At 43.9% G+C, this 25,143-nt stretch overlaps 1 protein-coding gene across 4 annotated transcripts in view; it reads left to right on the top strand.

The window, feature by feature from the left end:
* The window catches only part of TNFRSF11A (TNF receptor superfamily member 11a), a 138,161-nt gene that overhangs the window by 38,024 nt on the left and 74,994 nt on the right, over positions 1-25,143 (top strand). The window contains exons 7-10 of one of the 4 annotated variants that reach the window (XR_009534802.1): positions 388-501; positions 3,360-3,412; positions 5,506-6,265; positions 24,467-24,584. Coding sequence is in view for 3 of the 4 variants with exons in the window: in XM_060121437.1 (XP_059977420.1) it covers positions 388-501; positions 3,360-3,412; positions 5,506-6,265; positions 18,702-19,042 (1,268 nt within the window). In the remaining variant the exon portion in view is untranslated. Of the gene's footprint in view, positions 1-387; positions 502-3,359; positions 3,413-5,505; positions 6,266-18,701; positions 21,302-24,466; positions 24,602-25,143 lie in introns of those variants that run through there. The other 3 variants (XM_060121439.1, XM_060121438.1, XM_060121437.1) reach the window with 3 other exon arrangements.

The raw sequence follows: 25,143 nt of genomic DNA, 5'->3' as shown, positions 1-25,143 counted from the left end.
TACATTCAGGGCCGGGGACCTTCCGATTGTTCTTATTTCACACCAACACCCTTGATTCTGGGGTTTGATTGAAAGGATTATGGGTTTTTTTGGGGAGGTTGTTGTTTTTTTTGGGGGGGTGGTTATGCGGCTCTCTCACTGTTGTGGCCTCTCCCGTTGGGGAGCACAGGCTTCGGACGCGCAGGCTCAGCGGCCACGGCTCACGGGCCCAGCCGCTCCGCGGCATGTGGGATCTTCCCGGACCGGGGCACGAACCCGCATCCCCTGCATCGGCAGGCAGACTCTCAACCACTGCGCCACCAGGGAAGCCCAGGGTTATGTTTTTAAATGGAGAAAGTAAAAATAAACAGTCTTTAATGCCATTTTTCTCATTTTCTTCCAACACAGAACCACAGATTTACTTGCCCAGTTTAATTATTCTGCTTCTCTTCATATCTGTGGCATTAGTTGCTGCTGTCATCTTTGGTGTTTACTATAGGAAAAAAGGGAAAGCACTAACAGGTATTGTGTCTATGGTGGGTTTTGAAAATGAATCTTAAAGCCAATAGATACATTTCTAGGTGTATGCTTTGAAGAGGCGTATATTGCCCTCCGACTGCCTCTGGTGATCTGTTTAAACTAAGGTGACACACGCTTTATACCTAATTCATTGTTCTCTGGCAAAACAAACAAACGAACAAAAATCCATTGTGCCTGTTTATGTATATGCAAACAAAAATATTCTAGGTGCAGGAAACCAATGACTGTTGTATAGATTATATAGTGTCAGATGTACAGAGGTTGTATTTATCCTAGAACATAAACATTTTTAATTACTTAAATTTAATTAATTACTTAATTAAAACAGAGGCAAAATGTTCAGGTAAATGACAGATGGAAAGTTTTGACTGGGGTGTTACCCTGATAGGTGAATTTAAAATTCTGAAAATAAGTGGTCTTATATTCAGTAAAATGCAGGTGCTCATTCTTAGAATGAATAATCAAGTGTCGTCTTGTTTATTGGGAATAGTTTTTCCACAAAAAAAAAATTGTTTGATAGTGTCTTTTAACATCACATCCTGTTTGACTTTTATACTGCAAAGCTACAAAGTATAATTTTTAAGAAACTGTTCAAGGCTCCACTACATTTCCTAAACCTAGTGCACATCATTGTCTTTTGAAGCACCTGTGGTCTCACCATCCTTTCCCATTTTCAGTTGCTCACTTGTTTTGTCCACCTCTGCTTTGCTGTGATTCCATCAGTTCTCTCACAGTCACATCCATAGACTTCATGAAATCCTGCATATCTTAGTATTTCCATTAACATTCCATTGCCTAATGTAACACTGGGCAATCAAAAGATTAAAGAGGGAAGATGGTGACTGACGATGCCAGTGTTAAGCAGAGAGTATTTGAAGAGGAAAAGTTAGAATTAACTTCTTAAAAAGTCTATCATTATTGAATATTGTTATTTAATGCAACGTCACCTCCCTAGCATCGGAACTGGGGATTTGAATAATGCATGTTCAGAGATGCTGATGGATTGGTCACTCATATAGCCATGTTTTCATGAGATAAACAGACTCCCAGTATTTTATTCTTTAGTTTTTTTCTCTGTGATAATCTCTTTTGGCCATATCTTACCAATGGCAAAGGCAATGGGCCTGCCCGTCACTGAGTCGGGATGTGTGACTGTCAGCTTTCTCTTCATCCCTTCATTCAACACATGTTTTTTGGCCACCAGGGACTGAACAGACACTGGGGTCTCAATACTGAGCAACAGAAACAGAGCCAGTGCCCTCATGGAAGAAGCTTCTCTGTGAGCAAGGCAGGGATTGGCCCATAGAATGAGGCTGAGTGTGGAAAGGGAGGTGCAAGAGCTCCAGGGGTGACAGAGTTGTCTGTCCAGCCTCAGGTTCGGCCAGGGCCTCCCAGGGCGGAGGCAGGGGACCTGAGATCTGAAAGACAAGTTGCAATGAACTAGCCCAAGGGGAGCTAAGGAGAATCAAAAGCATTCCATGCAAAGAGAATTGCATGATTGGAGGAAGCAGAGCAAGTTGGGGGGATTGGAAGGTTAGCGCAGCTGGAGCAGAAAGTCAGAACCAGTGTGACATGAAACTGCTAAGAAATGTGCTCCCATCCTGAGCAGAGGGAGGCAGAACAACCCTGTGGTTTTCGTATTTGGCTATTTTAGTAACTAAAACAAATTTGGGGGGTACAGAAAGAGTGGATGCAGACCCACCAGTACGGAGGGCTTTTGCAATCAGCCAGGAGAGAGATTATCATAGTAGTTATGAGTAATTACCACCTCTGTGTACAAATGTTATTTTTAGTATCATCTGTAATTGTCTAGTCCTGATCCCTAAAAGGAAAGAGCTGCAACTTTCCTTTTATTTGGAGTATCTTTATTTTTATATAATTTTAAAGTGATAGAAAATAAGCACAAATAATAATGATGATGATAGTCGTAACTGACATATTAAATATTTATCATGTGCCAACACTGCTCTCCATATTTTATGTGTCCTAAGTCTCCACAGCAGCACTGAGAGGGAGGTATTATTATTTCCCCCGTTTTATGATGTGGAAACTGAGGCTCAGAGAGGTTAAATAGACCAGGCAAGGTCACATAAGAGGCATCATTACCTATTATGATGACATCATTATCATCCAGTGGAAAATGGACAGCCTCTTAGCTTTAGTCTTTAGAGTGAATTCAACGTCAATTATTCAGTGGAGGTGGGAAAAAATTTTATCTTTGTATTATATACATTCATAGATTTTTTTAATTCATAGATTTGACCTTTTAAGTTTCATCAGTTCTATTTTAAAAAGTTAAGGAAGATATACTTTGTACATGCCACAGAACATATTCTTCTTTCTTCTGAGAAGCAGCAGGGTGTAGGGGGAAAGGATTCGGGGCCTGCTGGAATTCAGTGGGGCCTGACACAGCATTCTGGCATGCACTTTACTTTTATCATACATATATTTGTGCTAAGTCCCCTAGACCCACGTCACCTTTGTTCCCCTACAATACCTAACAGGGTCCCTAATAGTCAAAGAAAAATTGCTAAGGGCATGAGAATGTCTATAGTCAAAACAGCAGCTCTGACGACAGCCCTCAGATGTGCCTGGAGGTATTCAATGGAACATTAGGGCATCATGTTTGGCTTTACATAGATCAAAAATTTCTGTGTTTAATAGGAGGAGGAAGATGGCTTTAGTCTTTAAATTGGTTGATTTTCTTTTAAATGTTTCACTCTCAGATTTGCAGACGATTTTGTTTAAAGACAATATTGATCTGACATAGTGGTCAATAATACTGAATTAGAAATAGGAAATAATAATATGAAGCGCTTATCCTTACTTTGTTTTTCTAGCTAATTTGTGGCACTGGGTCAATGAAGCTTGCGGCCGCCTAAGTGGAAATAAGGTAAATTTAAAAGTCTTAAGTGCCTCCTTTAAGTACTGTTAACAATTTGGGGGAATTCCCTGATGGTCCAGTGGTTAGGACTCGGCGCTTTCACTGTCAGGGCCCGGGTTCCATGCCTGGTCGGGGAACTAAGATCCCACAAAGCCGAGTGCATGAGGCCAAAAAAAAAAAAAAAATTGGCTGATATAACTATTATTAGTCAAATATTGAGTCAAATTGTGAATGGGTACTTCGTTGAGAGGATGGAACCTCAAATCCCAGGACTGATCCCCACAGAGTAACCCAAAGCCCAAGTCAGTGCTCATCCTAAATGCTGTTTTCTTTGTATTTCATTCCATTTCTGTCATCTCTCTGTCCATGTATTATTTATATTATTACTTTAGTGCCAATCTCTATTGACTAGGACAGATTCCTAGGAGGGAAGAGCAGTCACATTCCTGTACTCTGTAGTTATTTTGGTGGCTTTTAATTTTGGTATAACTTCAGAATTGTAGGAAAGCAGTGAGATAGTACAAAAAACTTCCACCTGCCCTATACTCAGATCCACCGATTGTTTATATTTTCACATTGCTTTATTATTTGCTATCTGTACGTTTGTATATGCATATGTATATTTTTTCTCTTGAACCATTTTTTAAAAATTTATTTTTTTAATTTATTTATTTTTTGGCTGCGTTGGGTCTTTGTTGCTGCACGCAGCTTTCTCTAGTTATGGCTAGTGGGGGCTACTCTTCGTTGCCGTGCGCGGCCTTCTCATTGCGGTGGATTCTCTTGTTGCAGAGCACGGGCTCTAGGCGTGCGGGCTTCAGTAGCTATGGCTCACGGGCTCTAGAGCACAGTCTCAGTAGCTGTGGCACATGGACTTACTTGCTCCCCGGCATGTGGGATCTTCCCGGACCAGGGCTCGAACCTGTGTCCCCTGCATTGGCAGGTGGATTCTTAACCACTGTGCTACCAGGGAAGCCCTCTTGAACCATTTTAGAGTGTGTGGCAGACATCATGTTCCTCTACCCTTAAATACTCATGTGAATTTCTTAAGAACCAGGACATTCTCTTATATAACCATAGTACCTTTATCAAAATCAAAAAATTTAGTAGTGGTACAATACTATTATATATCAATAATTTACATTTGATCTTAAAATTTCATTAATTATCCCATTATATCCTTTAGGTCTAGGTTCTTAGGTATAAAGATATATACATTTTTTAAATTTATTTATTTTTTATTTTTGGCTGTGTTGGGTCTTCGTTGCTGCATGCAAGCTTTCTCTAGTTGCGGCGAGCGGGGGCTACTCTTCGTTGCGGTGCTCGGGCTTCTCATTGTGGTGGCTTCTCTTGTTGCAGAGCACGGGCTCTAGGCACGCGGCCTTCAGTAATTGTGGCTTGCGACCTCAGTAGTTGTGGCGCATGGGCTTAGTTGCTCTGTGGCATGTGGGATCTTCCCGGACCAGGGCTCCAACCTGTGTCCACTGCATTGGCAGGCGGATTCTTAACCACTGTACCACCAGGGAAGTCCCTAAAGACATACAGATTGTAAACCTTGAGCTCATACTGATTTCTCCGATTCTGGTCCCAACACTACAGGATTTATTGTAGTCTTTCTTTAGCTGTATTTGAATCTTCCCTTCTCCAACAGTAAGAAACCCAGCTCCGATTATCCTCAGTATATTTACTCAGTTCCAGAATACACAGAAAGTAGTTTCAGAATCCCTAAGCCGTACCACAGCGAAAAGCAAAGCTACTAACCAGAGTTCAATATTTGTTTACAGGGTTTTTTAAAAATTTAGATTGAGGGTATAGGCAAAATCCTGTGTTCTAAAGTTATTTGGGTCAGCTCTCCCCCTGGCTTCAGTGTAAACATGCTATCCCATTGGAAATGCAGTTAGATTCATCTGATTCTGGTTGTACTCTATCTGAGGGTTCTCCCCACCCCCTAATCTTAAATAACCCAAATAAAGCGACATAGTGAGTATTCCATCTGTACTTGTTATGGTGGAAATAATTCCTATAAGCACCATTTTCAGCCACGTTTAGCAGACCCATGTGCTAACGTCGCTGGATTAATGCTCTGCCTTCTGAATTCAAATCAGCAGGAGTCCTCAGGCAGCAATCTTAGCTGCACTCGTGTGGAAGCCCCTAGTCAGCGTGAAATCTGTGAGGGTGTCTTACTGCTGACTCTGGAACAGAAGATGTTTTCTGAAGATATGTGCTGTCCTGACAGTGGAGGTGCGTGTGCAGGTGGCGGTCCCTGTGTGCTGGGAGAAGATGCCGGGATGCTCACCCTGGTCAGCGAGATTGAGGGGGACCCCTTCAGGCAGATTCCCACGGAAGACGAATACGTGGACAGGCCCCCCCGGGCCCCGGACTCTATATTATTCTTCACTCAGCCTGGAAGCACATCCACACCGCCTTTCCCTGAACCCCTGGAGGTGGGAGAGAATGACAGTCTAAGCCAGTGCTTCACTGGGACAGAGAGCTTGGTGGATTCCGAAAGCTGCCACTTCGCTGAGCCTCTGTGCAGGACTGACTGGATTCCTATGTCCTCCGAAAAGTACTTGCAAAGAGAAGTGGAGGGTGGCAATTGCCCCCACTGGGCAGCCAGCGCCAACTCTGCAGATGGCTGTGCAGGCTGCAGGAGCCCTGCCGGGGAGGACCGGGAACCCCTGATGGGTTGCCCCCAAAGTGGACCCTTGCCCCAGAGCGCCTATGGCATGGGCCTTCCTCCCGAAGCAGCTGATGGGGCAGAGGCGGGAGGCCAGCCCATGGATGGGGCTGATGCACGGCTTCCCAGCTCCACGAGGGGAGGTCCTGGCTCTGGAGGCCCTTCCAGTGAGCAGCCACCTGCATCAGGTAAGTGACTCTGCTGCTTTCTCCCTTCTGAGCAGTATCTGGGGACAAGTGTCATGTGCCGTTCAGGAAAGAGAGACGCTAAAGTGGGAAAAGTTCAGCTCGAGCATTTCCTCCTGGTAAGCCTCTTTACAGGCTGGGTTTTGAGTCAGTCCACATGTTGGGTTTGTGGATTGTACCCCTGGGGCTCTCTCTCTTGGTTTATACGTGCCCCATGCCCTTTTGCATTCAGGCTTCTCACAATGGGATTAGACCTCATATCCCCGCATTGACCCCTGAAGACAATGCCAACATTGACCACAGGACTGGCTGAAGGCAAGGCGTTCCCTCAGATTTCCGGGTTTGGGTTTTTTCTTTAAAGCGACCTAGGCCTCAAATTTCCCCCTAAAAAAGCTCTTGTAAATTTCAGGACAAGAAACAAAATTGTTTAGTTAATCGTTGATTAATTAATATTTATTGAGTGTAGCTTGTTGATTCTGGGCCAAATTAATGAGGCAGTGGCTGTCCTTTGATGCTTTTTATGAGAAGCCCCTTTTATAAACACTGCATAGGATATATTTATGGAACCAGGAGGATGGCTTTACAATTTAAAATCATTATAGAGATTTATTGCTGCACCACTGCTTGAGCGTGAATAGCCCACCAGTTGTAATATTATAACTTTTCTGCGAAGGTAGAACAATCCTCTGTTTTATTATGTAGTTACAGGGAACTTTTCTGCTGATGGTGAGGGCTTTCTCTGGTTCCGGGGATTATTTGCTGTATTATGGGAAGGGGGTGGTCAGGGATCTCTGAGAATGTTCTGAAAGCTATAGACCCTCTCTCCAGAAAAATGAATATATGCATATGTACTATTTAAGGGGCTTCACAGAATCCTCCCAAACTCTAAAACCACAAAGCCCATTCACGGACCACCTTTATCCTGGGATGCTTTTTCTTTTTCTTTCCTGCCTCTTTAGTTAGACCGCCACCGGGTCTAGCAGCTGGTCTTTGAATTATTTTATAACCGTGAGGTAGCTCAGTCGGGCCCTAAATGGAGACTGTTTTGCCCCATGCTAATGGTGGCTCCTGCCTTATTGGGTAGAACAATGAATTTGAATCTGTTCTCCAAGGTCTGTGGTTTTGCCGCAACTACACAGATTCACTGAGGTGTAAATTCTCTCTCAGTTCTCAGTCCAACTGAAAGGAGGAGGTGGGCTTGGGGATATTTTCCAAAGAACTGATGTGTTTTTCCTCCAGAAGACTGCAACTTATTTTTTCAAAGATTTTAAGTAATTTCCGTGTCTAAAAGTTTGGCTCTATGGTTCGTTTGTATTGTTCTCTTTTCTGCGGGTTAATTTTCTTCCCACTGGTTGCACACACAGAGAGAACACGAGTATTTGGGGGTGTGGGGAGGAGGGAGGCGGAACCTCAGTTTGGCAGCTGCCACGTCTTGTGACGCTGCCAGGGGACAGACCTGTTTTTCAGTTGCTAACATCAGGAAGGTGATGTTTGCTGCTGTGTGAAAGGCAGCAGCAGTTCTTGGAAGAACAGCACTGGCCAAAGTGAAGGAGATCAATTTTTTCGTTGTGTCAGGAAACCAAAAAGGCGGATCCGAGCTCTCCTATAAGGAGTTAAAGCAGTGCCCATCTCTGCTTTTTTTATCTTTTTTTGTTCTCCAGCACTAAACATCTAGGCATGGAAAGAAGAAGAAGAAAAAAAAAAAGCGTGTCATCAACTAAGTGGTATTAATTTGCAAAAAGTTGACACTGCTTTTCCTGTCTTGATCTGGTGCTCAGCCGTGTAAAACACCCGTAGAGAGTTGCCAGCAAGGGGGCCAAATTCATGTTTGCCTGAGGAGTAGCAGCCGCCAGGCTGATTTTTGAGGCTGTGCAGGTCTCTCCATAATTACTTCTACATAAACAGGCCTTCTGATTCCTGGTCAAAATAGCACCTTCTCATTATTGCTTTTTTTTGGTCATAGTTTATCTTCTATAAAATGTGTGAAAGAGAGGGCTTCCCTGGTGGCGCAGTGGTTGAGAGTCCGCCTGCCGATGCAGGGGACACGGGTTCGTGTCCCGGTCCGGGAAGATCCCACATGCCGCGGAGCGGCTGGGCCCGTGAGCCATGGCCGCGGAGCCTGCGCGTCCGGAGCCTGTGCTCCACAACGGGAGAGGCCACAACAGTGAGAGGCCCGCGTACCACAAAAAAAAAAAAAAAAAAAAAATGTGTGAAAGAGGATGGAGCTTGGGTGGGGTTAATTCTACATGATCTGAAAGCCACTGTGCTCTCAGGACTTGAGGAAGGTGACCTTTTTATTGGCTTTTGGATTTTTATATGTATTTAAGACGAAAAAAACTTACAACCAAATCAAGTGGTTTCTGCAGAAATGACAGGGTTGGGCGCCACCTAAGTAGGGAAAAGTATCTCCTTTGCACCCAGCTTCCTTTTGAAGAGGATGATTGTTCTTCAAACAGCTCCACGAGCCTATCTTTCAAAAATAATACCCGACGCTAAGTCGGTGTTAGCAGTGTCACAGCTCTTAAAGCACAAGGAGGGTTATCAGTAAAAACCAATGAAAGGGGAAAACATACTTGTGGTTTTGTTTTGCATAACCATGTCTTGATTTACGTCTTAAATTATCCTGATGACATGACGGTGGTTACCTTGGTTATAAGCCCTTTCACCTGGAGTTTGGAGAATTCTGTGTCTAGAAAATGATGTCACGTGAAGAAACAACTTCTTATGATTAATGTATCACTAGTTGGCCTGTGACTTGCTTCTGGCTCCTGAGATCACTTAATTGGTTCAGACATTCTGAACTGGAGAGAGGTGTTTGTTCCCAGGGCCCACAACGATTCTTCATGAGCACCAGCTACATGATTCTCTATCAAGTCTTTATTGAGGGTCCACTGAGACACAGAGACTTGGAAAAGCTTGGAAAACAAGTAGGGATTGGTGCTAGGGAATGGACAACACAAAAAGAATCAATAATTTGAGAAAGCAATGCCCTCCATGGCCAGCCCCCCTAACCTGCAGCCTCTTCACCTGCTCACCCACCTAAGTCTGGCCAACGCCAGCCTCAGCCATTTTTAGTGGGAATCTCTCACTTTCCGGCTTCTGCACCGTAACAGGCCTCCCCAGGTGTGGCCACCCTGTCCCCGCACGGTCCCCTTTTCCAGAGCACCCAGCTCCTCCTGACCTTCAAGTCCCAGCTCAAATGCTGCTTCCTAAACCAGGGATGCACGTTGGCTGCCTGGGTGGCCACTCTCCCCTTCCATGCCCTCGGCAGCCCCTCGTAATTCGTCTTGGCATCTTTCTCACCGAGCCCAGCACACTCATACCTTTATCAACAGCCATCTTCAGGCAGCCACGAACAGTTAGTTGGTAGGAATTGCCGTGACCTTCACCACTCCCGATCTTTCTAGTCTCTCCCATGGCAGCTTATTCACAGTATAAATGAATAAATGTTCATAAGCTCATTCATTCATTCATTCATTCCTCCATCCATCCAGTCATGAATAACTAAAGGGATAAGAGCCCATAGCTTCCTGTTTGTTCCCTAACTCACTCTCAGCCTCCTACCTCTTCGGTCTGTTCAGGGGAGCAGGGGGCCAGGTAGGGGATGGAAGGATGGCCGCTAGCTGTCCTGGGCAGACTTAGGTGTCCTGGGCAGAGGAGGCAGAGATGGCAGAAAAAAGGATGCGCTGGTCCATCCAAGTGGCATAGACGTACCTAGGCTAATGCCTGGGAGCCAAGGGCACTGGAGGATTAGGGTACATGCCTGACTCCCACGTCCCCCACCCTTGGTCTCCCATCCCTGGGCCCCACCCCGTCCTGAAATGACTATTCTTGACCATCCACTTCCATCCTGAAAGACAGATAAACGTTCTCTTACCTCAGTTTTCTTCCCCTTCCTCCCCACCCCCTGAGCAAAGGACAGTCCTCTGTTTCTAACTTTCTTCTCTCTCCTGTTGCAATGCCATCCACTAACTTGGGTTTGACTTTTAGCTAAGTATCGTAAGGGCAGGTATTAGCTCACAGATTCTATAAGTTAAAAATATTTTTAATTCAGTTATTTGGTAATAAAATTCAGCATTCATTGATGCTAAAGGTCAATGCATTATTTCAAAATATAAGAAAAATTTGTTCACTATATCTTTTAGTTTAGCCCTACTTCCCTTCCTTCTCTTCTAATTTTGGAAGGGTTTCATTTGTCAGCCATTCTAAGTAATTTTCAAGCATGATTCAGAATGGAACTATTAAATACTGTTTCCCTTCCCATATCATCATAGACCCAGTTTCTTCCAAATGCCTGAAACAGATCTTGCATTTCCATAAAAAGGAAAATCACATGAGAAGCATATGGGTTAAATATAAAATAAGTTTTTAAAAAATTCCAGAAGAACCCAATATAGCCTGGGTAATTTGAGTGGATTTGTGTATATTTTTAGTTCTTTTCCTTGGAAGAAAATCTACATGACAATTGGGTGATATTATTTGCTATAGTTCTTGTGATTTAATATTCATACGTTATACATTTTAAACAACATAATAAGCCTTTGAGAAGACAAGTATGCATTACCTTGCTTAAAAAATGTAAATTGTGTCAAGGATTGAGTTCTTAAAAGGAATTTTGTTCTCTCTGCCGGAGAAATAGGGATTCCACGGGGCCTGCTATGCAAAGCAGGGACTTAGCAAACTATAAACATCTTTCTGGTCATGATGAGATACTTCATTTATTCATTGTTTCTGTTGACTTAAAATGCTATTTTTAACTCTCTCAGGTGACCTGAAAATTCTTCCAGGTAAGTCACGTTAAATATTCATGTTAAGCCAACCAACCCATTTTAAATGTTAGAAACTCTTCAGATTTTCTAATTTAATAAAAACCCTCATGTCATGCTAATTCTCAAATCATCCTTTTGGGTAGCCTTCACATAGAAGTCTATCAATCCCCTTGTGTTCAGAGACACATTAAGCCTGTTCTGACATCCTGAAGGTTGCATTTTTATCAATGACATTATAGGTATTAGTTACCAGGTGCTGGCTAAGTGCTTCGTGTAGGTATTACCTTCCCACTTCCTCACAGGAATCCTATGGGCAAGTTCCTCGCCCAGGACCACACAGCGAGTCAGCGATGAAACCATGACTCAGCTCTCTGATTCTGAAGCCTTTGCCTTCAACCATGGCACTGTCTCCCCATAAATCAGTGCCAATGTTGCTGATTTCATTTGTTCACCATGTGCTGGAGAATCCTCAGTGTGCTGTAGAATAAGGGCAAACTCGGGCTGGGATCATTGGCTCCTCAGGCTGAGCGCAGGGCAGTGGCCAGGCCAGGCCCAGAAGATTCCATGGGAAGGGGCGCTAGTGTCTGTGCAGGAGGTGATGGCTACTTTGACCTCTGAGTCCCCTTTCTTCTGCCAGTTGTCTCAGGAAGTTACTGTTTTCACTGTCACCGGTTCTTTTGGAAGGAAAGCTCTTTCTTCCACATGCCTCCAACCCCATCTTTTTTTGAAAGTAAAATAAAACTAAAATAAATGCCAGAGGCAGCCTGCTGGGGAAAGCTGGCGGAAAGCCAGCTCCGGAGAGTAGGGAAGAGGGAAGTGACGGGCCTGGCTTTGCTCGTATTCCCAGAGGTCTGTGGACTAATGGGACCTATGAAAGCCTTGAGCCTTCTTAAGGCATCTTGGACAAGCCTCATGCACCCCATCCCTCCCTTTCCACATTCCCCCCATAACCAGCCACCAGCAAGGGAGAAGGTCTCCCCTGACATCAGAACGTCCTGAGGTTTCCTTGGCTCTCAGTGGAGAGGGCTACCCCTTCCGGGCATGTACCAACTGCGGAAACCCCGGCAACCATGCTGATGAGGGGGCCTGCAGCACCCACCTTGCTGACATGGGGTCCTTTTGACTTGCCATCCCAGGGCCTTGCCCTCTCAGGTCCGTTCACACAACCGTGTAAAACCCTCTGAAAGGCAGAAAGCTGATTTCGAGGAACGATTGTTTGTAAACAAGGACAGTTCAGGACTGAGGCGTAATACAGGGTAAGGATATTACCAGCTCATTCAAAACCTTGACCTACTCTACTGCTACATTCAACTAGCTGCTGACTTGCACGATGAGAAATGAGATGGTGGGGGATTTGTGTAGAATTACATAGGTGAGTGTTCAAACCAGAGACAGTCAGAATGATGGATTATTTCAGCTAAGAAAAGAAAAGTTGGTTAGATTGCTAGAGGTAAGTGCCCTTTCAGTCTTCAAGGTATTTTGAAGTCCTTCAACAAGACAGGGATGGAAAGATAACATGACCGCTCAGTACGTTTCCTGAATCTCGTTTCCTGGGGAGTTGCATGAGCACAAACATTACATTCTGGGAGTAATAATGCCAGCATTGCACCTGTGAGAAATTCTGTGCTATTTCCCAAGCATTTTCAAGTCCACTGTCTCGTTTGACCCTATGCCATCCTGCTGGCTATTCACACATTCATTTATTCATTCATTTATCATATGCCTGCTCTGGGCGGCTGCACGCTGCCAGGCTAGCTGGGCTTGAAAATTGATGCTCATTTCATAAAGAGCAGACCGAGTTGTTAGGTAGTTTGTCCCAACTCCACAGCTAGTGGAGGCCGAGCCAGGGCAGGACCAGAGCTTTCAGGGTCCTGCACTCTCCTCTGTCCCAACCCCATTTCTGTCCCTCCTGTACTCAGGCAGCCACTGAAACCACCACCCTTTTAGTCACCAGTCATGCTCTTCAGAGAGTGAAACACCACTCTAAGCTGCTAAAACCTCTTTGCTATTGAAGTTGAGACAGGTGAGACTAGGATGCCATGGATGTTAGTAGGTTACTTGCAGGTGAGTCTGTATTGTGATGAGGCTGGAGAAAGAAGCCTGGACAGTTTTCATCCCTGAAGCCATGTCAGTCAGTAGAGGGGGAAAAAGAAGCAAGCCTGGAATGCTCACATGCGGAGGAACTGCGAGCTGGTGTTTATAATGCAGCCAGCCTGGCACAGAGGGAGCACGCGGTAAATTCTGGATTTGAGGTGTTCCATCACTATTAGTATTATAATAGTGATCTAGCTTAATCTTAATCTAGCTTCACTAGATTAGCCCACATCCCCCTAACCTCTGTAGAGTGACCTGACGGAAGCCGACAGCACACTGATTACTCACAACTAATGGGTCACTCTAGGACACCCCGGACCTTCTGCTCCCGCCCAGAGAACGGCCGCGCTTACTAAAATCCATAGATCTGCCCAGTCTTATGAGTGTGAGCTGATCCTGTTGTAATTTAAAACTTTAACTGTTGCATTAACTGGTTAAAAAAGAAAAAATGAAGTTGATAATCATGAGAATTATTTCTATGAAACTATTAAGTGCTTCAGGAAGATTCAGAGAATGAGCTGCTAAAATCTTTTTGCTGTTGAAGTTGAGAGGGTGAGGTGATGAAAGGTTGAGGCAATAAAACTCTAGAAGGATTCTGCACTTAGACTGCTTGGCAGCTGGCTTGGTTCTCATTTCACTTTAAAGAAACCAAAACGAGATCGGAGGCAAAGCCTGACAGGTATAACTGATACAGTCAGCAGACCTTTTCTCAAAGGGACAAGCCTCAGTTCTCTATCAGAAAGTGGGTGTTGAAAGTTTTATAGCAGGTGGCAAGTGGCTTGAACACCAGGGAAACATATCATAGAGTCCACGTTTTAGGAGCACCGGTGGGTAGCCTCTGCAACTCAGAGTTTTACCGAACGTTGAGTTCTTTATCAGTAGAGAAAATTAGATTGGCAAATGTGTCTGCAATATTGAAACATGTCCAATTTATAAGATGTTACCTCCAAAAAGAGTAGCATTAAATTAGAGTATCAGTGAGGGGGGGAGGGGGAAACAGAGCAGCACTCCTTATAGCTGTCTGCCATCTGCTACAAAGTTTCCAGAGCCCAGTGAAAAGTGAATATATGAAGCCCCTTGTGCAAAAATTAGTAAGAATTTCAAGATGATGACAAGAGAACATTAAACAAGCACAGGGCCCTTCTGAGCACAGGGCCCTGTGCGACTGCACAAGTCACATGCCCCTGAAGGTGGCTCTGCTGTCACTTACTGTTACTGGCAAATAAGTAGAGCTTTTTAAAGTTTTGTCTGTACCAGTTTACTACTCTCATAAAAGTCAGTGTGAATGGAACAGACTTGGACTTGATCGAAGGTAGTTTTTGTCATTAATTGTACTTTCGATGAAGAAACACATGAAGAATAAAATTGAGAATCTCAGACTCTTTCTAGGTAGCTTTTCTTTACATCCTATTCGTCAGGAGTTGAAAGGCCTTTTTTGGTCCTCCCCTCCCTACTGTGCCCCCCGCAAGAATAATATTCTTGATCCAGTCTGTGGATCGAAGAACTATGAAATGTTTAAATATATTTCTTAGGAAAAAGGGTTTGAGTTCCATTTTGGAAAAAAAAATAGAAAATAAGGATATCGATCCTATAGAATATATCAGAAATATATTGTTGACCATGAGGTAAAGGCATGGAATGAAATTTCTTTTTTTTTTTTTTGGTTTTTTGGCTGCATGGCATGTGGGATCTTAGTTCCCTGACCAGGGATCAAACCCATGCCCCTTATGTTGGAAGCGTGGAGTCTTAACCACTGGACTGCCGGGGAAGTCCCCTAGAATGAAATTCTTAAGAAGAAAAGTTTAACACAAAATCTTGATGTGTAAGATAATGGTTAAAAAAAAATGGGTTTTTATCTGAGTTCAGACAAACTGAAGATTCTGATGAGGAAGGTAAACAACAATGGAGTCATGATGATGATTTGTTGGAAAATAAAATTTTAAATGATGGAGAAATTATATATACCATGACATAAACAGATAAATCCATACGAAGAGGACAAAAAAGATATTAAATTCAAGACCATAAATCAATCACGCAGTGGCTAGCACTGCCCTGTGTGTAGGTTTACAAGATACTGAGAAACAACAGAACCATGTTGTTTTTCAATATTGTAATAATAAAAAGCTAAAGGAATTATACCAAGAAAAAAATCATACTTTAAAGCAACCTAAATTTGCTGCTCTTATTAAATAACCATGGTATTTTTTTATTTTTAAACAGTACATTTTAAATTGGAATATGGTTTATGGTACACACATATTATTTTTGATTTCTCACTTTGACTTTTTCTGTTAACTAGTGATCCCTCAACTAGGAAGACTTCTCCTGTGTTAGTTATTACGCTCATTCATGCTGCTGCTGCTACAGTAGAGACCTTATATCAGCTCTCAGTTAGCAGTTGTTGAGTTACTTGAAAAAGTCATTTACAAGTTCACCTCTTCAACATCTTTTGAAACTTAAAACATATAACTTGCATTCACACATTGATTTTTTAGTATAGGGACATATGTGTTGGCTGAATATAGTTTCCTGAGCCTTTTTCACGTTAACCACACCATCTTAACTTCCAGGCATAGCAAGTCTGCATGCAAACTCCTTCTGCATTTTTAAAGTCTTTTTCATTTTTTCTTTTACCAGCTGCCTTGTCCACGCCACCACACACCAGTCCAGCACCTTGCTGATGTCTTTTGTTTTGCGTTTAGTGGCTCACATTTATTTGGGTCCTTGCAAAGCATTCAGTTTTCTTAGAAACATTTGCCTTTTTTTCACACTTACTTACATTTCGCAACTTTACATAAAGACAGACCTTGGAGATACTGCAGGTTCAGTTCCAGACCACCGCAATAAAGCAAACACCACAATAAAGTGAGTCACACGAATTTTTTTGGTTTCCCAGTGCATATAAAGTTATGTTTACACTATACTGTAGTCTATTAAGTGTGCAATGGCATGTCTAAAAAAATAATGTACATACTCAGTTTAAAAATACTTTATTGCCGGGCTTCCCTGGTGGCGCAGTGGTTGAGAGTCCGCCTGCCGATGCAGGGGACACGGGTTCGTGCCCCGGTCCGGGAAGATCCCACATGCTGCAGAGCGGCTGGGCCCGTGAGCCATGGCCGCTGAGCCTGCACATCCGGAGCCTGTGCTCCGCAACGGGAGAGGCCCCAACAGTGAGAGGCCTGCGTACCGCAAAAAAAAAAAACAAAAAAACAACTTTATTGCCAAAAATGCTAACCATCATCTGACAATGCAGGGTTGCCACAGACCTTCAACTTGTAAAAAACGCAGTATTTTCAAAGCACAATAAACCCAAGAGCAAGAAGACAAGGTACACTTGTATTTCATAAGATTTCCTAATAGGTTCAACTAGTTAAAAACAGACTTAAGAACTAACTTGGTAACTGGTGAGAGCAGAAAGACATAGGCATAATAGAGAGTAGACCTGTAGCATAGAGTATGCTCGATGTTATGAACACCTATGTTTTTAAAAAATTTTTATTTTATATTGGAGGATAGTTGATTCACAATGTTGTGTTAGTTTCAGGTGTACAGCAAAGTGATTCAGTTATACATATACATGTATCTATTCTTTTTCAAATTCTTTCCCAGTTTAGGTTATTGCGAACGTTGAGTAGAGTTACATATGCTATACAGGTCTCTGTTGGTTATCTATTTTAAATATAGTAGTGTGTATATGTCAATCCCAAACCCCCAATTTATCCCCCTCTCCACCTTTCCCCTTTGGTAACCTTAAGTTTGTTTTCTAAGTCTATGAGTCTATTTTTGTTTTGTAAACAAGTTCATTTAACTTCACTTAGTATGATAATCTCTAGGTCCATCCATGTTGCTGCAAATGGCATTATTTCGTTCTTTTTAATGGCTGAGTAATATTCCATTGTATATATGTACCACAATGGATTTTCTTTATCCATTCATCTGTTGATGGACGTTTAGGTTGTTTCCATGTCTTGGCTCTTGTAAACAGCACTGCAATGAACACTGGGGTGCATGTATCCTTTCCAACCATAGTTTTCTCTGGATATATGCCCAGGAATGGGATTGTGGGATCATGTCTGTGTATTTTAGAGGGAATGGAGAACATGGGTCAATCTGACTAGTTAGTGAATGGAATACTAGCTGTACTTGCCCAAGTCGCTTGGGGGAATTAATAGGCAAATAAATCCCTGCCACCACCCATCTAGGAACACCCCCAATACAACTGCCAACGGGAGAAGGAGCGTGAGTCACAAATCCTCCCTTGTGACTTTCAACTTGTTGCTCATATTTGAAATCTCTATTTTCATTGAAATCCCTGTAATGGGCCACTGTGCTTGTCTCAGGATCTCTGAAGGTACCCTGTGGGTGCATGGAAGGCTCCTGGTATTTCCTGTATGCTGTTGGTATTTCAGTGAGACCATCCAAAATATGCCTTCCACATTTGGGAGAAATCTCTTCATGGAGAGTAATGACAGAAACGATTTTATTTGTGTAAGTTATTATTAAGCTTTGTCACAACAGAGAAGAAAAAAAAAAGATGAGGTTAATAGTGAGGCAGTGTTTTTATGTTCACCTTCCCTGGTCAGACTGAAAGATTCTGCTGGTGATGCTGAGTGTTGGGGCATTTCTGCATCTGCTTGGTTTGTGGCATTTATTTTCACCTGGGTCATTTGTAGAGCATCAGTCTTTGACATAGGAGAATAAGAGGTAGTAGGTTTCCTAACATTTGTTGAACTTTCTATTTGTTTTTCAAAAGGCCCACTAATTAAAGACTGGCTAAATCCAGTCACCCACAAAAAGTGATGACAGAACCCCCTGAGCACAAAACACCTCCCAGGGATCGAAGGAAAGAGTGATTTGTAAGACTGTTTTTGTTTGGTTGGTTGGCTTTTCTCCATTTTAGTCTTGTGAATCTCTCTTTTTTCTAGGAGTTTGAAAAAATGTTAAGGAAATGAATTTCTGCTAAATACTGAGCCCGGGTGGCCCCACGGCCCACCAGGGCTGAGCTTAGGGACCTCTCCAGGGAGGGTGAAAAGATGTGAAAGAGTCTGGTCAGAGAGGAGGCTGGGCTGCGGTGGGCTCCAGGGTCCTAACAGGCCGCAACCTTCGCTCCAGCCTTTGCTTCCCTTCCTGATGCATTTGACCATTGCTGAACCATTGGCTGTGTTTGCTGCGTTATCCATCACGTACGCACACCCTTTTCCAACATCTGAATCCCGTCTGTGATTCTGCGATGCGGGCGGGCTCTCCTGCCAGTGTCCCCCGAGGTCATTGTGGCCAACGACAAAACCTGAGGATGGCCCACTGTCTTGCTTCTCTTCCCTCGTCTTCTTTCTCTCTCCCTCCCTTTTTCCTTCCTCCACCTCAGTCAGGCCCGGTGAGACGGCAAAGGAAGGAACCACGGGGAGTGCCCCATGCATTTTAGGGGACGGGTGGGTGAGGAAGGGCCGCCCGTGAGAGGGCCGGGGCGCCAGCGCCCCTCCATGCATTGGGAAACTTTCCTCTCACAAGACCAAGTTCTCGCCCAGAACTGATGACTCACCCTCTGCGTGTTCTCTCTTCCTCTCCCCTTGTAGGAAATGTGACTGGAAACAGTAACTCCACGTTTATTTCCAGCGGGCAGGTGATGAATTTCAAGGGCGACATCATCGTGGTCTACGTCAGTCAGAACTCGCAGGAGGGTCCGGCGGGGCCGGGCGGCTGCGCGGGGGAGCCGGTGGGCCGCCCGGTGCAGGAGGAGAGCCCGCCGTGCTGCGACTCCTTCGCCGGCCTCGGGCCGCGCTTCCCGGACACGTGCGCCGGCCTCGAGGTGGGCCCGGGGCTGCAGGAGCGAGGCGCCCCCGGGCCCGACAAGGCCTCGCGGCCGGTGCAGGAGCAGGGGGAGGCCGAGGCCGGCGCGCCCGAGACGCGGCGCTGAGCAGCCGAGAACCCGCTGCGGTTGCAGCCGGGCGGGCGCGGAGCTGCGGGCCTTCCAGCCCGCCCTCCGCGCCGCGCACATCGGGAGCCGCGTCCCCAGCTGACGACGCCGCCGCGCACCCGCGCCTGGGCGGGGCTGAGGGCGGGGCCTGGGATGGGGCGGGGCCGTGGCCCCAGAGGTGTGCCGTTGAGCCCCTCCGTTCGGTACACCTGCGTCAAATGACCGGACGTTCTTTATCCATCTTGTTCTAAATAGAATCGGGGACTTTAAAAACAAACAAGCAAACAAAAGTACATTTGTTATTACTACTCACTTCCATCCACGGTCACGTGTCTACTAATTGCACAGGTACACGTTGCTCTCTTCTGTTACTCCGCTTTTTACCTCCTTCTATAGTTTTTCTTCTTCCGCTTCCACCTTCCATTATTAGTTCGTCAGTAGTTTGTCTCTTTACGACATCTGTTTTTATGGCCGGCCTGTTCTATTTGGATCTGTATCCCTTCCCCCACCCCGTCCTCCATGTTTGATATTTGTATTTCACTGTCTCTCATAACGTTTCTCTTGATACTGTCCGCCCTTTTTTCTTTTTACTATTTAACGATTTTCTTGAAAGGTCTCCTAAGGGTGACGGTCTTCTTTATATGTTTTCTTTTGGTCCCTTCTCACAAGTAGATGACTGTGTTTTGGTGATGGCGGGGGCGGGGAGAGGTGAGGAGTCTGTACTAAGCACTTTTGGAAGAAGGCTAGAAATGTGAAGCCTGGGGGGAGGCTCAGAGAACAAGAGGAGGGACTTTTAGCTTTCGAAAACTTTTCTGAGTTCTCAGTTTTCTAAAGGAAGGAAAAGGGGAAATCCCATTTTCACCCTGAATGTTTTTTAAGTTTGTGTCAATTTCTAGGCAGCACTAGGTTGCAATTCGTGTCTGCCTCCTTTACTCCATCTCAAAATGGTTCATTTCCCCGGGTGCATGTAGTACCCTTCCCAGCAGAGGCACTCAGGTACTTGGGAAACTAAATCTCAAAAATCCAAGTTGCTGCACTTGGCATTCTTATTCTTGATGTGTCCCTGGAAAAGGTGTGGAAAATGAGTAGGACATGGGATGGCCTGCACACACGGTGAAAGGAAGGTGCCAGGAAAGTTCAAGAAAGGAAGGATAAAGTTGTGCATTTGTTTTCTTTCTAAACAAGAATAGCATAAATGTGTTTAGGCAGTAGGCACCATTTTCTTCCTAAAAAATCGTGTATCTGTAATTTAGCCTTGTAGAAGTGGAAAACATTCTTATTATTTTCCATGCGTTTACATTAAAAACCCAAATCCTTATATTGTGAACTTAAGAAAACTTATCATAGAGGTGCTTTTCTCTTAGCATCAGTGCTCTTGTGAGGAAACATACAATGTGAGTCAGAGTGAAAGGAATTACCTAGGATGTTTCATCTGTTGTGGCCAGTGAGCATTTGTTCTCCTCAAATACTAAAGTTAAAATATCTAAGCACATTAAAATTAATTTTGCAGATCTGATTGGTTTTAAGAGTGGTGATAGCAGTCACTGTCCAGACTTTACTGGCCACAAATGCCCAGCTGAAGGGAATGATCGTTGATCACTGGTTTCTCCCTGTCGGTTGCAGGTCTCTTGGAAATGCTAGAATAGTAGCCATCAATTATGACTTTTAATGGAGAAGCAGAGGTGGTTCTATAATTTATGGGGCTTCTTAGCTGACAAGAAAAACTGCAGGAAATAACTGTGTTGCCAGGATGATCCGTTGGTGGGAATTTACTGTCTGTGCTGCCCTTTTAGTTCACATCCATCCAAAGAGAGATGTTATAAAAATGGAAGAAGCCATTAAACCTTTTGACATATTAAACAAAGTATAGTTCACAAAGGAGAAGGCTGAGCTAAAGACCCAAGTTTCTACTGTGACTGTCATCATCTCACTAATACTTTCCTCTTCTTTCCTATAAAAAGGCACTAATTTTTGACATTTTCCCAAACTAGAGATAACATAAGGATGCTACAGTGAATGTTAAAGTATTTTGAGATCCTTAAATAAAAGGTGCTAAATAAATACATAAGAATCTACTTTCAGAAAAAGGTAGTATTCTTTCCCATGCTGATCCCTACTAATTCTATATTGATCCAAAGACAATTAAATGATAGGAGGTATATAGCAAATATAGGTCTGTGTCTGTGTATTATAGAGATGTATATGACAAATGTAAACAGAATGAAATGAAGACAATAATGAAAAACTGGGGAATGTGATAAAGAGATTATTAAACATATTTGATGATAAAAAATTTTCTTCACGGCTTGTTTAAACAAAGCTTTTTGTGAAATAATGATCTGACTTTCTGATCTCTATGATGTACTGTGGTATCAAATGTTGGTTATATGGTGTCATTGGTGGAAACCTCAACAAGAGTTGGGACAAAAAGTGCCTTTTTTTAATAATATATCTACCATTGATCTCATAAGTAAAATTCTTTAAAATGTAGGTTGGCTAGGCAGTGAAAGAGTTGAAACGGAAATGGAGTCTAGTGTTTTCTACCCACACGTAATTCAGCTATCAGAAGTAGGAAGAATTAATTTCTTCTCTCTGCCTGCAAGCACAAAGAGTAGTTTGAATGTGAGGTATTGGAACCTTCCTATGGCAAAGGAAAAGAGGGCTCTTGCTGTGTAACAAGCTACCCCAAAACTCAGTGGTTTAAAACAATCACCATTGATTTAGCTCCCAGCCCTGTGGGTTGGCTCAGCTTGGTTGGTTCATTAGGCCTGGAGGAGCCCAGCTGGGCTTGCTGACCTGCGTGCAGTCTGCAAGCTGACTGGCTCGGGGAAGGCTGGCTGGACTGAACCCTGTCCACACGGTCCCTCATCCTCCCAGCAGGCTGCCCTGGCCTTCTTCTCATGGTGGTGCCTGGGTTCTGAGAGCAAACAAAACCATATCAGACTTTTTGAGACCTAGGCTTGAACTGGTGTGCTGTCATTTCTGCCACATTCTGTTGGCCAAAGTAAGACACAGGGTAGCCAGATTGAAGGGGTGAGTACACAGAGTTGCAGGGTGACACTGAGAGAGTGGTAGATACAAGGAGGGGAGAATGGGGCCCTTTTGCCATCTCTATCACAGGAACATTGTTCATAATCAAATGGTGCTGGGGAGAGTGCAGCTGGGAGCAGGAGAGGAACGTTTCCCAGCCCCCAGTAAGTGCTTCCTTCTCTGGTGACCAGATGCCTTTGATGCAGAGTACAGTCAGTTCCTACAAATGAGTATTGAGGTTCCTTCCAAAGCCAAACATCCATGATGAGGGAACTGGGTCTATGGTACTACTGCATTCCATTGGCACAGATCGTGGAAAAGTGACGATTTGTAAAATCAAGAAAACTGGTGAGATACTTTGGGTAGAAGAACCTGCTACATAAACAGATAAACGATGTCGTGTTCACCCTTTAGGCTGATTCAACAAACAAACTCTTTATGGTTGGGTACTGGGCAAAAGGGTGAGCTTGAGCAGAAGTACTGTCTTTGGTGGAAGAGGCATAATTTTGACATGTTTGCCCTTTGACCGTCTCTGATGGCACATGACTCCTTGGCCATCTGCTTCGGGGAGCTCTGGGGTGCTCTGGGCATGAGTTGCATAACCTTTTGTGCGAAAGGGTAGATCATTCAAAGGCCTAAACATTCGGTTGGTGAGTCATCATTTTTATTTCATGTGCTTTTGATGCTTGGGCCCCGAGCATCCTTGAGAAAGGAGATGAAGATAGCTGCAGAGGCCCAGGGAGTCTGGGATGTCCTAGATTTCTGGGGAAGACTGTGGACATTGCTGTGATCCAGGGCATAAGGATGGGTTATCTGTGGAATTCCTGACTCCCCAGGGCTATGCTGGTGAAGAGACTGCTTTGCAACTACTAAAGCCTTTCCAAAAATAGGTGGGTAGGACTTCCCTGCTAGCACAGTGGTTAAGAATCTGCCTGCCAATGCAGGGGACAGGGGTCCGAGCCCTGGTCTGGGAAGATCCCACATGCCGCGGTGCAGCTAAGCCTGTGCACCACAACTACTGAGCCTACGCTCTACAGCTCGCGAGCCACAACTACTGAGCCTACATGCCACAACTACTGAGCCCGCGTGCCACAACTACTGAAGCCTGTGCACCTAGAGCCCATGCTCCACAACAAGAGAAGCCACTGCAGTGAGAAGCCCGTGCCCCACAACGAAGAGTAGCCCCCACTCGCCACAACTAGACAAAGCCCACGTGCAGCAACAAAGACCCAATGCAGCCAAAAATAAATAAATAAATAAATCTATTTAAAAAAAAATAGGTGGGTATCTGAAATTGAGCAGGGGTGGGGTCAGCAGTGGGCACAAGCATGTAAGGTGGTATCACTGAAGCCAAGCTCAGAAGTGCAGGGAAGCCACATATTCTGGAAACCCTGGACCAATGCTCCCATGGCAGCTCCTGCTATGGAGCTGAATTAATATAATGAAATGGGTTATTCCTTCCTTCATAACTTTATTTAATTTAAAAGAATTCCTTAACCCTTTCAGCCTACATTATGGCTTGATATCACTGTTTATAGTGAAAATTTCTCTAAAAACCTTTTTGTATAGAAATAGCTATATTTATAATTTATACTCTTTAAATATTATAGCATAATACCCTTGAGATCCATCCAAGTTATTGGGTACATCAGCAGTTAGTTCGTTTTTATTGCTGAGTAGTATTCTGTTGTATGGATGTACCACCGCTTATTCACCCACACTTGGATTCTTTCCGGCTTGAGGCAATTACAAATAAAGCTGCTATAATAATTTGTGTGGACATGTGTTTTCATTTCTCTTGGGTAAATACCCAGGTGTGGACTTGTGGGATCATATGGTAAATATATATTTAACTCTATAAGAAACTGTGAAATTATTTTCCAAAGTGGCTGTACCATTTTACATTCCCTTCATTTCATCAGCAATGAAGGAGAGTTCCAGTTGCTCCATATCCTCAGCAGCACTCGGTCGCATCAGTTGTTGATTTATTTTAATTTTAGCCGTTCTAATAGATGTCATTGTGACTTTAACTGAGCATCTTTTCATATGTTTATTTGGCCCTCTTTATCTCTTATTTGGTGAAGTGTGTGTTTGAATCTTTTGCCTATATTTTAATTGGTTTGGTTATTTTCTTATTGTGTTTTGAAAGTTCTTTATATATTCTGGATATGAGAATATACAGGTTTTTAGGGCCTTTTATTTCAATGACAAAGAAACCATGGAAAAATTCATATTTAAAGCTTTTAGAGCATTCTGAAAGTATATTTAATACCGTTAGTAAAAAAGTAAAGATGTCGCAATTTTTCATTTTATTAAAAAATTAAGGTTCAGGATATGTATAGCAGTAACATTTTTTCAGAGTAAATGTTTCTACAATAAAACCTCTCTTCACAGTGGGACTCGCAGTGGCAGGGCCCAGAGCCGTCGCTTGCTCTGTGGGCTGCTATGTCCTATAAGGCTTTATGGACTACATCAGTCACGCTTCTAGGGAGCACATTCATCCATGGAAACTGTGAGTTTTGTGTTTTACATGCTGGTATAAATGTCTTTATTTGGTTGGAAACGTGGAATGTTTTTCTATTGATATTTTCTGATTTCGTCATTTTATATATTAATAATATTATAATAATGAGGTGCTGGGAGAGGGAAACCATGAAAACAAACTCCAAATGCCACCGTCACCTATGTCTGGAAATAGAGGGAGCTGGTAGCCATGGGATAGACTTTGTTATCATGGGCAAGGTTGTTTGGTCTTATGAAGTTAAGGCCAGTTGGTATCTGTTGGCCGGAGTGTAATGGGATCCGTCGTGCCCTGACAGAAATGCTCCACAGTTGCCCTTGGTCTGCAGAACTAGTGGAGGGGAGGGGAGTAAGGCCGGGCTGCATGGAGACGTTCCACACTCAGGAGCTTTGGGAAGGGTTAGGAGCATCCGTGTGGGGTCCCCTGGGAGAAAGGACCCCAAGGGCTCTGAGGAGCATTGGGCTGGTGCTGGACAGCTGGGGCTGACAGGTGGACACTCCTGCAGGCCCAGCCACGTCCCACTCAGCTCTGGGGACAGTGGCTGAGCGTG

This window comes from Lagenorhynchus albirostris, chromosome 14 (genome assembly GCF_949774975.1).
Source record: "Lagenorhynchus albirostris chromosome 14, mLagAlb1.1, whole genome shotgun sequence".
NCBI classification, from domain to species: domain Eukaryota; kingdom Metazoa; phylum Chordata; class Mammalia; order Artiodactyla; family Delphinidae; genus Lagenorhynchus; species Lagenorhynchus albirostris.
This window is presented reverse-complemented; position numbering and strand designations above follow the sequence as displayed.